This window comes from Electrophorus electricus, chromosome 10 (genome assembly GCF_013358815.1).
Source record: "Electrophorus electricus isolate fEleEle1 chromosome 10, fEleEle1.pri, whole genome shotgun sequence".
NCBI classification, from domain to species: domain Eukaryota; kingdom Metazoa; phylum Chordata; class Actinopteri; order Gymnotiformes; family Gymnotidae; genus Electrophorus; species Electrophorus electricus.
Genome location: NC_049544.1, coordinates 7,076,799 through 7,091,292, shown reverse-complemented (window position 1 = coordinate 7,091,292; position 14,494 = coordinate 7,076,799). Strand labels below are relative to the sequence as shown.

The window sequence follows — 14,494 nt, the reverse complement described above, 5'->3', positions numbered from 1 at the left end:
TGGCAAGCCCCCGTATGGGCAGTGGGCATACAAGCATGCAGCTCTGATCAGTCTCTGCAGTACTTGCCTTATATGACAGTATATGACATGCATATGCACACACATGCACTGACACACATATACGCACTCCCGCTCAGCAGAAGGCAGAAATATATATCATTCAGAACAGGTAGGTACAACAGGCCTGTTGTACAGACATGTTCACTGATGGTATACTCAAGCATACCTGCACATGTGCCCAAAAAGGCACACACACAGCAGGCAGCAGTCTAACACAACAATGGGAACATCTCTTAACGATCTTCCCACCCCAAAGGCATATCCTTAGAATCTATATGTTATTCTGCCATCGGGTTTGGCTGCATGTTTGTGTGTTTGCCTACACAACACAGAAATACAACCAAACCAAGCACAAAGCTATATTCTCTGTGAGCTCCTTGGGTAAACCACAGAGAGTAAAACTCAGTGACTTGCTAAAGCTAAAGCGTGTGGGTATTTAACCAGTAAATCACAATGCTCCATGCATCCCAAATGAGTGGCCGTGGATGTGTGTGATTCTACAACTCTGTTAATCTCTGCTGCAGTTCCATTAGGCAAGGGCAAAAGCTTCTGTGCTCTTCACTTCATCTCAGTACATCTTCAGAGCGACTGACCATTTCACACACAAATTGGCTTTTAGGTGCGGCTAGCACATTTGTTTCCATGCTCCAGTGTGCTATTAATATATACCTTCAAATTGTCCTTCTATACCTTTCGTTCTTGCGCTCACATTCTTCTCTCATCATGGGGAAGCTCCATATGCTGCTGCACAGCTCAACCCACACGGCCCCAGAGCTGAAGTACCTGGCCGGAACTTAGATTCATTGCAGTGACACACTGGACACACTGTCACTTTTTTTTTTTATTTAGAATGCAGATGCATGAGCTCACTAGTTTAGAGAGAGGGTGGTGTGAAGGACAGGTTTCATCCATCTGAATGCAGAATTCAGTATTAGTTTTGAACCTTCCAGCTCTGTTCAAGGTCAGCTCCCTGTTCTTGAAGGCTCTTGACCAATACCTGTCAATGATGGCTCACTGATTATTGACCTTCCCAGTCCAAAGAGACTGTGTGAGTCAGAGAACATACAAGGGGAAACCTTCCTGACAGGACACTTCAACTGATTAGAAGAGGATAAGACACAGTGGAGGCCTCATCTCTGCCACCAACACCCATCTCTGGTACTGAACATGATCCTTACTTAACTTAGGCAGGCGCCCACTACAGGGGCTACCCTATTTTTAAATGAATGATTTCCAATCAAGAGTGCCAGTAAGTCAGAATCAAAAGAGCATGAATCGGGAATGTGTGCATGCGTGTGTGGTGGGTGGGGTGTGTGTTTGAGAGAGAGATGGGTGGGTGGTGGTTGTGGGGGATAGGGGGGGCTGTTCTTATCCTGCCGGTGTGTTCCAACCTCTGCTCTCAAATTAAGCTCATCATCATGTTGTCCTCTCCCTCAGAGCCAAGCAGCCACTCTTCTATATAACCATCCAATCTATACAAACCACTCCAGAGCCTAGGGCAGCTGACAAACCTCAGAATGGGATTACAGTACATATTTAAAACATAACATAAAATGTAATCCATAAAGGTACAGCACCATGGGCTGAATAATCATATTAATGTAAGATAATGTGATTTTTTATGATTAGATTTCAAAAGTGGGCTAAAGGGGGAACAGTTTCCAACAGCATCTAAAAAGAGAGGAAAACTGGCAACAATAGATGTGGTAGCAGGACTGTCACTGGCTGTAAGTACAAACCAGCATTTAAGTTTCAATATTCAGGCTTTATGTGGAAGGTAATTTAAAAAGTATAGAATGTAATCAGAATGTGTTACTGGGATCGTGAAGTTCTTTTGATTGTTACTAATTACAATTTTAAATAACGCAATCAGTAATGTGGCGCAGAACGCATTTTGAAAGTGACCTTCCCAACTTTATTTTCTGTATTACAAACACCCTATTTTTTCCTGCATTCACTAACTTTACATCACGTCTGCATTTAGCCCTTGTTCATATACACACGCCACTCACTATATTAGAAACACCTTCCTTATACCATGTTATTAAGTGCACATTTTACAGGCGCAATTAATATGTGCACAGTTATAGACTGTAACCCACCTGCAATCATGCACATTCTGGTCTCTGATTTGTCACCCATGCTGTAGCTCTTTCATCATCACCGGTCAGTCTTCAGCCACTGCCCAGGTATTAACTGGGTGGCAAGCCATTCTCAACGCAGTGGTGAGCCTGCCCTGCTAGCAGGAAGGTAGCAGGTATTACATTGGTTGACGTGCACTAGGCACAGCAGGGTCTTTTAGTTCTGGAGTTTTTACATGTGTTGGCACAGCGCCAGTGCTGGGTTTGCGAGAGGTCTGCCACCAAAAACGAGCCCAGTCAGAAACTGAGCACGGCTGAAGAGCTAAAACAAGGTAACAGGATGGCTATGGCTTCTACCTGCATACCTAAGGTGGCTCTAATAAACAGGCAAATCACTGGAGCATCACATAGAAAACGTGAGACCCATTATATCAAGATGACAAGAGATAAGAATCACACTGACAGCAAGAGTGTGAACGCCCTAGAAAGAGACGCGCCCGCCTGGCATTCAGGCTGACCTTGTGGAAGACATAAACAAAGCCACAACAAAGGTCCAGTGCCAGGGGAACACTGGGAAAGTGGGGTGGAGAGAAATGTATTACTAAGGGCCATTTTAAAAGGCTTTGATCCAAATCTCTGAAACGTCCCATAATGCGACAAAACGGGCCTCGGCACGGAGCAGACAGTGCCAGCTGGTGGCGCCACGGGTGATCAGGTATGACATGCCATCCCCTGTGTGTGGCATGAGGATGTGTGGGTGTGTTTAAGGTGCAAACCGATCTGTTAAATCTACACATCAAACAGTGGGAACACTCTTCCTTCACACTGTGTAATCCTTTATCTAATCCTAATCTTAATCCCAATTACATGCCCTAGAACAGATTAGATACTACTTTACGTATTAGTTAAGTAAATTATATGAGATGTTTTAAATGAGTCATTGTAAAACTAATGTGAATACCTGTTAACAGTGAGAGTGCAAAAACAGATGGAGAAAACGTGGGGGTGTGAGGGAGAGAAATGGGCACAGTTCTCCTCCTGAACTGACTCTCCCCTCCCCGAGTATTACAGCATACTGCCCTAATGGAGCGCAGGAGAGCCAGACAGCCTCATCTATAATGTGTGTGCGCGCATATGTGTGTTAAGCTATGGCAGTGTTGGCGTCATTAAGCGTGAGTGTGTGATAAATGCACTCTGCTTGTCGGATTTGAGATTCTCATTAGTCTGTGTGCAAGAGCCAACAAGGGTCATTATTCTTGTGCCACCGATGACATGGGGATGAGTGAGTGAGTGTGTGTGTGTGTGTGTGTGTGTGTGTGTGTGTGTGTGGAGGGGCAAAACACCACAAAAAAATGAGTGAAAAGAACATATATAGAGTGTGTCTAGAGTCAAAAAGGAGACAAAAAGAAGAGAGAACAGGGCACAGAGATGTAGAGAAAGAGAGAGCAAGAGATTATGGGTTGCTTAAGACAGCAAGCGAGAGATCCAAAGAGTTCTTTTTTGTATTACTGTCACTGTACTAAAGAGTACAGAAGCCACTGAGCACCAGAAATCAGAACCAGAATGAACAAGTTGAATCAATACAGAGACAATCTGCGGTTACACTAGCGCACACACGCATACACACTTGCACACACAAACACAAACACACGCAAACACCAGCAGACTACTTTTACAGATATTTCCATTTATAACATCTTATCTATAGCTAATGCATCACAGAAATATGAACCTTACCACATACACACAGTTTCAGCACTTACAGTCCTTCTGAGATACTATTTGTGTCAGACTAGTGTATCACAACCACCAACATAATCTTGAAATCTTTCCCCAGAGAGAATTTAATGCTTGTGGCCTTGGTTCACTCCATGCCATAAAGGTCTATATATAAATATACAGTTTACAGATGTGTTTCAGAATGACAGATAGAATATATTTGATCAGTTGAGCAAAACAGAGTTCTTGTGTTCAAAGAACCACAATGAAAAGCATGGCCAGGGGGTCAGAAAAGAGACATGAACAACAGAAAATGGAAAAAGTCAGAGGATGAGGACGTGTCTGTTGTTGGGCTCTTTCTGGTCTTTGTGGACAGGTCTGCAGGGGTGCGCAAGGGTGTTGGGAGTGCGCTGCTCTGATGCGCTTTAGGTGCCCTCCCTCTAGCAGTAATGGGGACTCGGCTCCCACCGCTCCGTCTGCCTCCCCCACGCAGGCTCTGGGAAGAACACGATCGACCAGCAGGCAGGCCCGACACAATGCAGCTGGACCAGCTGGCCTGTGTTCTTCACATTCAGCTACACATACAGCTCTCAAATCTTCAGTTTGGGCTGCAGGACTGGGGTTGCTGTGTGGGGCGCAACCCGTCCGGCTGTGGCTCGCTCCCTGGTGCTGTGCGTCATGCTCGGGGTCAACACTTGTATAAGTGCAGGGTCTTCACTTCTGTGTCTTTGCCGCTGAGCTGGCACAGCATCCCTAATGATGGTGGTTTGAGCGGATAAAAATGGCCCAGAGGTTAGAGCGGATGTGCTCTTTATTTACAGCAGGTACCAATCTAGACAGCACACTGGGAGCTGTGTGGGAAGGCAAGCCATTGCCGAGCCCTGAAGAACAGTGTTTATTGGGTAGGCGTGAGACCTGGTCTGACTGACTTGAGCATCGAGTTCAACTGTTCTGCTAGAGCAGAAAAGGTGCCAGAGTGCATTTGACTGAAGCACTTAAAATGCTGAAATCATTATAAACAGCACTAATGCTAATAATGAAATCCATTCTGAAAACATTCTGAATGTATTCTAAAGGTTTTATTAACAATTACATTTGCATTTGGACTTTAAGACATGCTCAGACCTCTAAAGCAGCCATTAGATTTACTGCTCAAAGCCGTGAGCACAGAAATAAGATCAATGTCTGGTCTAGAGAGACCACAGTAAGCAGGGGTTTGTGAGGTGGAGAACATGGTATATAGCACACCACCACTTCTATAGCACTCATCAAAAAAGACCAAGCTACAGGTCCTCTTCTCAAAGCCTCAGAGATAATGAGACGCCTCCACAGCACGCACTTGAGGAACATCTGAAGCAGCAGACAAAAAAAAAGAGGAACAATCAGAAAAGCCAGGACGTGTCATACTCCAGGCAGCAGGAGCTTGTGTCTCATTTAAGGAGATGGCCAGAGTTCAACAGGGTGGTCCAGGCCAGGCTGCAGCTATGCTCAAAATAGAACACCTTCATGTCCAATTAGTCTGGGCCTGTCCGCAAGTCTAAAAGTGGAAGTAGAGGAGAAGATTCCCACCATCCCAAGAGTTCAGGCTCCTCAAGGCTTCTGCCATCCAAATTAGTATCTTCTGTGAGGATTTAGGGATTTAGTATCTTCTGTCAGGATTTATAAACAATGTGACTTTTTTTCTTGGACTGAATAATCTCCACAGGCACATGGTTCCACCATCAACTACAGAGAGCAGCCTGGGCATGAGCAGAACGATGACTGCACGAGGCTGCGGGGAAGTTCAGAGCAGAACAGCGGTGAACTCATCTAGCTTTATCGTCCTTCACCAAGTGCTTTTTTTTAAAAGCCGGCCCCATGAATATTCTAATTTGACCTTTGGGGCAGCCAGGTTGTGGATATGAAAAGCGAACTTGTCTGAAGAGGAAATAACTGACAGTGGTGAAAGATGAGATGCTGGCTCCATCCTGAGAGGCTAGGAGGATTGAATGGTGTGGGGAACATCTGACATGGCTGGATATTTGAGGGTTCTGATTCAGTTCATGGCAGAAAACTGTGCACAGGCTGGTCCACCCCCTGGAACCGGAGGAGGGTCAGGTTGGTGCACTAAATGTTTATTTTGGGTTGGGGGTGTGGGGGGGAAGGGTGGCAGTGGTTATCATGTGGTCAGGGAACAAGTTACTCATCAGCTATAAGTGGAGGGGAATGAAAGTAAAGTGGTCTCATGGAGAGTTTACCTGCAAGCACACAATGGAAATTGGACAAGAGAGTGAGACAAACCAACATATGGTAAAAGCTACTGACCTTGTGCACATTGGGTTATCAACAGACAAGTATGTTACTCACTCCTACCTACTGCAAAAGAAAAAACAGCAAGACATGTGTGATCTGATAAGTGTGAGGCACTACCAGCTGTCTGCTGAATTAATTAGATTAACTCTAGAGTGCAGTAGCTGAATTCCACTAAAGCAGACAGCAAAACTAGAGAATGCTGAATTCCACCAACGCAGACAGGTAACTAGAGGTAGTGGAAAAACATCAATTTGATAAATTATACCAAAAGGAGAAAGAGACTAAAAAGAAAAGAATGGACTCACCTCACATGTGATAACAGTGACACTTAAGCCTCAACATGTTCCGTGCTTTGAAATGTTTCCCCCTCTGATGTTACCTTTTCATTTTGTGCCTTGATTTTCCATGCAATTGCTAAGTAGTGTCATGGTTCCTAAAGTGCTAATGTCTAAATATTTCATTCAACATTCAAACGAGAACCATTCCTGACTGCAGCTGAAGCGGATGGCAGTGTGTTTGGATGGGTTAGATTCAGGTACAGTTGGCTGTCCAGTATCTTACCAGCCCAAGGGAGGCAATATCAAGCAGAGGGCTTTATCTTTTATTGGGCACCTGCTCATGCCTGGAGCTGAAGCTGCTTCAAAGAAGGATGTGTGTTAGCAACTTCCCTGCATCGCTCACTCTCACACACACTCACGTGCACACACACACACACACACACACACACACACACACACACACACACACACGCCCCCCAGGTAAACACACTCTGACTGTCTTTTTAGAATGAAAAGGCGATTTTTTTTCAGGCTGTGGCAGGTCCGTTTGTGTAGGCTGCAGGGACCTCAAGTTCCTACCCAGAGTGCATTGTGTTGTCAGTCTCATGGCCTTATGTGCTCCCTCCTTACGGCATCGCTACCTTACTGTGTCTCTCTTGGTGCCAATAGGGGAGGGGCATTCTGGGTAGCAGAACAGGAGCAAGCAGAGTGTGAGGACTGGAGTGACCCCCAACGGCAGACTCAGCTGGAGAAGAGCGTTGTTTTTAAAAGAGATGCCAAAAGCAGAAAGATTTGTACAAAATAGCAGGTGTTGCTTTTTTGACAAGCATTAGATGAGAATTATGAAGAAAAAAAACAATGCAAAATGAAATGCATCCTAGGAAAACAAAAAGTAAGAGTTTAAATGTCAGAGTTTAGATATTATAACGTTAATACAAACATGCACACACATCCACTCACACAAACAGACAAAACTGGTCTCCTCATGTGGCTGAATGCCTGAAGGAAGGCTGGGAGAGACATGATGTACTGACAGAACGGATCCCAGAGCGCCTTTGGAGAATCCCGACGGATGCATCACATCTGCAGATCAATACCGTACTTAATGTGCTACTCACTCGGAATATCAATGGGCCGTGGGAAAACGCTCTCAGCCTCTCACAGAGGATACCATCCAAAGCCTACAATTATCACCTAGACACACACACACACGTGTGCATACACACACGCGTGCACGCACACACACACACACATGGCCTGATTTGCTTTTAGTTTTCTATTTTAAATTCCAGGAAAACTTTTGTATTCCTTTAAGACTGTAGTTTGTAGGACATTTTGTTCTCATGCTGTCCCAAAACTGTTTTAAAGCATCTTAAGACCACCATTTTGCAAACAGTCAATATGGCAAAAAACAAAGGAACAGTCATCCTTCCTCGAGACATGGCCCTGCAGTAGATCACGTCACCATAACACTCGCAGCCTATATCCTGCTGCATAATGAAACCAGCGGTGGGTTGGGCAGCGCTGTAGCGATCACAGCGTCGGCAGAGCGAGTGCAGTTCCTGAGGGCTTAAGTTCAGTATTCTTCCAGCAGCATCTGGTGAGTCTGGGCCCTACAAGGCAGTGCTCAGGGCTGGCACTGGGGCCAGGGGGATCTGTCTGTCTTGCAGCAGGGCCAGCGGTCTCCATCACCACAACACAGCCCCCACGGGCTGATAAACGCCTTCCACTGCCTCAAACAAGACAGAAGGTGACATGCACATGAACCTGTGCACATGTACCTAAGCAGAGAAGCAGGTGCATGTGCAAGTGTGAGTGTGTGCGTCTGAACATTTGCACATATCAAGATTCCAGGAGCGAAGCATGCGTGACTGGGGTAGATCAGCTCCTGTCAGAAGCGGGATGTGGAGACACCCTCCTCACTGCACCATCTGTGCCTCTGTCTGGCTGTGGGGCTCTGGGTGCTGGAGTGAAACACTGTTCTCTTTCAGCACTCATCTCCAGAAGGGACCCCAGGGAGCAGGTGGGTGGGACCCTGCTCCACTGAGGGGCCCCACTTCTCACAGCCACGGAACACTGATGCAAGTTTGTTGGTAAGAATCCCAAGTGGGTCCCCAGCAAGGTGCCCTTGAGTGAGACAATTGACACCTGATATATTTTTTCTTTCAATGGCTGTGCATTCTTTTCTTCTCTAATAGGACCTCTCCGTTGCCCCCCATAAGAGGGTCGGTTTAGTAGTGAACAAAATAGTGTAGCAGCATTAACACAGTGGACAGCACAGTGGAGTGAATACTGTAATTTGTGATGGTAGCTCAGTAGACTCGGCTGGGGCTACGAGTCAGAGGTTTGATGCCCACTGATGGCTGCTGCCACTGTGCCCTTGGATAAAGCAATTAACCTCCGGCTGCTCCAGGGAAGCACTCCTTGTAGAGGGATAGCATTAGGACAAACGCGAAAATAAATGTCAGCTGAAAATGACATCGGCGTGAAAGTTACACAAGCCCAGTGCAGCACAGTCGTGTGTGCTGACCCAAGTCACTTATGGAGCAGGACCTGAACCAGAAAGCCCTGCCCACTCCCCCTGCTAGGCCATCATCAATGCATCCATCCCAGAAGCCCGAAACCCTGAAATGCAATGGAAAAACTATTCTCACAAAGACGCATCTGTGAGCCATAGAGGATTCCTCCCAGATCTCTGTCTGTATGGTCCTACAGACGAAGTCACATTGTCTGATAGTAAAAAGTGACAGGAAAGATAAGTGGAGTGCGCCGCGCTCCCATTTGGGCCACGGCCCGCGTGTTCTTCACGCCTGTGCGCCCACTCTGCGCCTGTGCTCCTCTGTTCTACTGCCCGACAGCTCCCCTAAATTACAACCATTACAGGGAACTGGAGACCTGGGGCCAGGTGCCTCCTCTCTGCACTCCGATCCGAATGAGTCCAGCGCCACGCAATCTGCACAGTGCTCAGTGGACCCCTCAGCCACACAACAGACATGCCTCTGCTCGTGAGCCGAACACTTCTGACTGCCGCTCCCTGGCCTTCGGTGGCCTTTAAAATCAAAAAAGGAGGGCTTAGAGGACAAAAAAGAGCGAGGTCGCAAAAGGGCGGACAGAGGGGCTAAACATGCAGCCCACCAGCAGAGCTGCCCGCAGCATGGTGGAGGGGGGCGCTAAACACACCCGCAGAAAAGTGGGAGGGGCTCGGGTAGTCACTACAGCCTGAGAGAGAGGGCATAGGCAGAACAAGAGACAGATGAAAAATACATGGAGACAGAATGAGAAATGTGTTCTGTTCAGGCTCTAACAACTGGAGAAATTGACAGTCTATAGTGAAGTCATGCCAGAGCATACAAACCAGAGCTATTTTTTTCTACTCCAGAACATTTAAAAATGTAAAGATTTTTAGCTCTCAAATTATGATACAAATTATGATTCATCACTATATACTTATTATTCTGAGTCCATTTGTCTAGAGACACTGGACTTCCAGCCGTGGAACAGGTTGAATGGGAGTAGCTGTCATAGCAACCTGATCTCAGGCTGAGGGTGGCAGACGGCAGGCAGACGTCAAACTTCATTACAAGGCCCACTGGGACGCTTGATCAGCAGACAGCTAAGAGCCTGTACAAAGAGCAGCTTCAGAAAGGCACACCTGAGCTCCCACTGATGCTGGCCGGCTGCCGTTGCGCCCGAGTAAACCAAGCAGGAGTCTGGGATCGATTGCATCTGCCGGGGAGAATCCCAGGATATCTACGCTGCCGTCTCAGGGAGAGAGTGGGATGGGTTAGAAGGCTGTCTGTACTCACTGTCAGTGCCCGGATGGCTGCCGAATCCGATGAACGGAGCAGTTTTGGCTTCCGCCTCGGAGCTCAATGGAGGAACTTCTGCGCCGCAGATGGAAGCAAGAGTTTTGGGTTGGGAGCACTGAGGGGGGGGGGGGGGGGGGGGGGGGGTGCAGGGGGAAGGGGCAACAACCCCACAGACAAGACAGCACTTAGCAGTCTTCAGCCAAGATCCTGTAAGAATTAGAGAGAGAGAGAATTAGGAGTCATGCTGGAAAGTCACAGGTTAATAACAGCATGTTTGAGGCAGGAAAGTGCTGGCCAGAAACACAAAGTGGTCAGTGACCTGTGACAGAGGAAGGGACAAACCGCTTGAACGTTCCCCTTAGAGCAACCACCGCCCTTACTCGGCCTGTCACAGCACACGGGCATGCGCACACACACACGCACAGTGGAGCTCTAAACACTAGCAGATGTTTCTGGTGGAAAGCAGAGCTCCCTCCTCCAGAGACCGCCACGAGCAGAGCCACGATTTCTAAACTCATTAACCCTGGTTAATCTCTCCCTGTTTTTCTCCCGCTCTCCTTTTCCTAGTCAGAGATGCTGTTTATTTCCCAAGCAACTGCAGCATTGCATATGTCATATGTAAACAATGTATTAATACCTGCATTATTAAAACATGACTAAACAATAAGTACTTTCTATATATAGCTATATGCTTTGCAGTCAGACTGTAGGGCTCCTGTTCTGAGGGATTCAAATTTTAGAATTCCTGGCACGAAACAGACACCCCAGAGTCGGAGTAAAACTGGTTTCGAATTCCAGAGCCCAGGCTTAGCCCAGCTTATTAAGCAACCACGGAGTTTTACACACAGTCGCCTCTCTTAAGAAAGCCTCCTCCCTGCTGAGTTTGGGGGCCACTCGCAGAATGTGCCGCAAACGTATTTGTGCAAGGTTAGCACATTCTGACTGCCGCTAGCTGCGCTAACCGCTGGCGACTAACAGCGTCTGTTTCCGATATCTGAAACCCCGCCCCAATTCAAGACGCTTCATTGCCATGGCCATATTTGGTCATCGGAATGTATGGAGTGGACTTATAATTGAATGGTTTTTTTTAATGCAAATGAATACAGCGAAGAGGTGTCGATGTCCCCTCTCGGCAGTCCAGAGGCTGCAAAGAGCTACAGAGGCTTTTGTTGCTTTGGTTAACACATGAGTAGTCCCAAATACCCATGTTTAAACTGATGCTCATCTGCAGGGAAATTTAAATAGACCGTAAAGAAGCACCTGGTATACAGAAAGATCTAAATATTTATTTAATAATGAGTCAGATGCATGTAAGCCACATTTAACAGGCATTTTTGTTTTGAGCTTGTTTAGAGTCTGGAGAATATTACTGGGTCTTTGGCCTGGAGTTTTGATCAGAGCCACCTCATATGAAGTGACAGCCAGTTCATTTGAAACAATATAGTCAGTTAGGATGGTGTTCCAGAATCTAAAGACACACACACACACACACACACACACACACACACACACACACACACGTTTTTCTGTGTGTGTGTGCGCATGTCAACAAATTGAAATGTGTTTCATAGGAAAGGGGCTGCAGTGTCATTTATTAGACTCGATTATACACACTCACTTTTGTCATGTGTGATCATTTGTGTGTGTAAACGTCCTCTGAGAGTTTACATCCTTGTTCCTACAAACCAGCAAGGTATTGTGAGCCCCATATTTAAAAGGGGACAAAATAAGGTTGCCTGTTCATTGTCATTGCACCAACAGAATTGTGACTACAATATTGTCACAATTGGGCACAAATTAAAGCTACAATATGGCACAAATTAAATGTATAATGCCAGAATTTACAACATACTGCCACCACACAGAGTTTAAAAACACAAAAAAGCAACATATTTGTGTAGGCATTGTGCTTGGTGAGAAATCGCATGGGAAATGCTAGACTGCTGAGTCTGCTTTGCATGAGGTGGCTGCCGTCGAAATAAGACCACAGACACCACCGCTGGCCATGCAGAGCAGACTTTGCTCTACAAGACTGGGCTCTGATTTCGTGTCGGTGCTGGTGCGTTGAAGCCACCTAACGCCGTATTTTACTAACTGAACGTAAGATGCGCATGCGTGTATTACCATTCGTTAACTTGGTGGACAGACGTAAAAGCGCATGTGACAGGTTAGGTGGAATGATGCAACGGGGGTGTGACACTGAAACCTGCTGGTGCGACGGTATTGGTCGATTCCATTTTGGTTTAAAAACGCGCTTGCACTACTGCACAATTGTGTCTAATTTCTCACAACGGGATTTTGATCACGAACATCACCCTAAGTTATTTCTTTTTTAAAATCCAATTGTTACTATTAAAATGTGAATCCGACGGGTCATTAAACCCAAAACAATATATAATTTAAATAAATAAAATACTTCGTCATATCACAGTTATGTAAATAATAATTTACGCTCATCATCGGGAACAATAATAATGCTTTGAATGCCATACATTTTGCTGCGGCGACTACTTCTCTGTATGGCTGTTTCCTCATTTGTGAATTTCTGTGGGCGTTGCCATTCCTGCACATTCGCTGCCATGACGAAATTGTCACTGCGCAGTCGCCGTTTCATGCTCGGCTTTTTCTCACACCCAGCTTTTAAACGGAACTAGAGGAGTTATTCTGATTAGATACACTGGCGGGACGCCTAGCCACACCTGCTGATCATGTATTCAGTCTAACGCAACCTCTTTGTAATTATGAAAATAGCAATACATCAAACAACGCTTCTGCCACACCCACCCATGCGTGCGCTGTGGTCGTATGAGGTCTTATGTTCCACGTTTGCGCTGTGTCCGCAGAAACAGCGACCTTAGTCTTGGCTAGACCGGCTCAGCTAAGATAAAGCAGGGATAAATGCAAAGGTTCTAGAAGAGTGCTTAATTCAGACTCTAGTCAACAGGCTGAGCCAAGAGGAGATGTGTGGGCTCAGGCCAAAACTTCTCTATTGGATGTTTTATAAGTTTAAGCTGACGCGGCACTAAATCGTAGAGGTTCAGACGATAAAGGTTCAGGTTAAAGATGTCATTCAGGCGACAGCTGGGGTATAAATGGTGACTGTAAATATTGGCCCCATCTCAGCTAACAAGAGTCATGTGACCTCGATTTTCTCATTTGCTTTTAAAAGACCCAGAGGAGTTCACTGGTATTTAGACGTGCCTCATTGCTTATGAGATCGCCTCTGTGTCTTTGCTCTCTCACAGCACATCCTTTCTCCTTCACTCCCTCATTGTCGCCTTTCTGTAAGGAGCTGTGTGCGTTTGTGTGATATTGCTGTACGGCGGATCAATTGTTAATCATCATCTTGATATTGGCCTCTGAAATACTGATATTTCAAAAGAGTGCAACAGGGACCCGAGTGCTGTAACAAACCTTGCAAACTTTCATTAGGCCTCCTGATCTGAGACACCATCACTGTCCATGATGTGTGTTCTGCCTGCCATGACAAGACTAGATGTTCACAGAGGCTCACAATCATAAGTTTTAACATTATGCACCACTGTTTGGAACCAGTCTCTCATCAAGTGTTCAGTCCGGGTACTGGGCGGCTGTAAAAAGGTGTGGTCATGTTCGCGTCTCATTTCTTCTGCCTTCTTCGCCTTCCATGACCCTGTAGGCCATGAGCCTTGTTTGCTGATCATTGGCCCTGATTTGGTCCTGCTACATGCCCCCCCCCCCCATCCATATCCACATCCCTACCCCCTCCAGCCCATGAAATGGGATTATTAATAATGCAGTTGCCTCGCTGTCATACTGGCCATTAGTGTAGTGAAGAGCAGGTCCAGCAGGCTGATTAATTACTAATCAGATTAATTGCTGTCTTTCAGGAGGAAATGAAATGGACTGCACTTCCATGTGGCTGAGCAGAGATGCCTTACACCCCCACCCCCACTGCTGAGTGCATGTTCAATTATGGCCAGTGACGCACCAGGGCACGGAAGAATACTGTCAGCAATCAAATCATTTAAAGACCTTCCTTAAATTAGGAGAGTACCTGTACAACCTAGTTTTCTTTCTAATGCTTCTAATGCAAAAAAGGTCTTTTGTGTCCCCAGCATAATGTTGCGAGCTGTTGCTGGTTGCTATTACCAAGCCGATTGAGTCTCAAGGCAGAACAATAAATCCACTTTGAAATTTCTGAAATATTTGGTTGTTTATCATTACTTACTTTGAACATGATGTCAGTGTTTCCTGACACCGCACATCGTAGATG

General features: G+C 46.1%; 1 protein-coding gene and 1 long non-coding RNA gene across 8 annotated transcripts in view; both read right to left on the bottom strand.

The window, feature by feature from the left end:
• Positions 1-14,494, bottom strand: part of sema6e (sema domain, transmembrane domain (TM), and cytoplasmic domain, (semaphorin) 6E) — a 96,077-nt gene that overhangs the window by 43,722 nt on the left and 37,861 nt on the right. For 6 of the 7 annotated variants that reach the window (XM_035530527.1, XM_035530526.1, XM_035530528.1 and 3 more), the window contains one exon: positions 10,237-10,446. The exons of the other annotated variant lie outside the window; for it this stretch is intronic. In XM_035530527.1, coding sequence (XP_035386420.1) covers positions 10,237-10,446 — 210 coding nt within the window. The remainder of the gene's footprint in view (positions 1-10,236; positions 10,447-14,494) is intronic. 7 annotated transcript variants of the gene reach the window in all.
• Positions 3,626-10,230, bottom strand: LOC118242130. Its single transcript, XR_004776555.1, has 2 exons — positions 10,083-10,230; positions 3,626-6,097 (listed from the first exon to the last, which is right to left on the bottom strand). It is a non-coding gene; the product is annotated as an uncharacterized LOC118242130 (long non-coding RNA).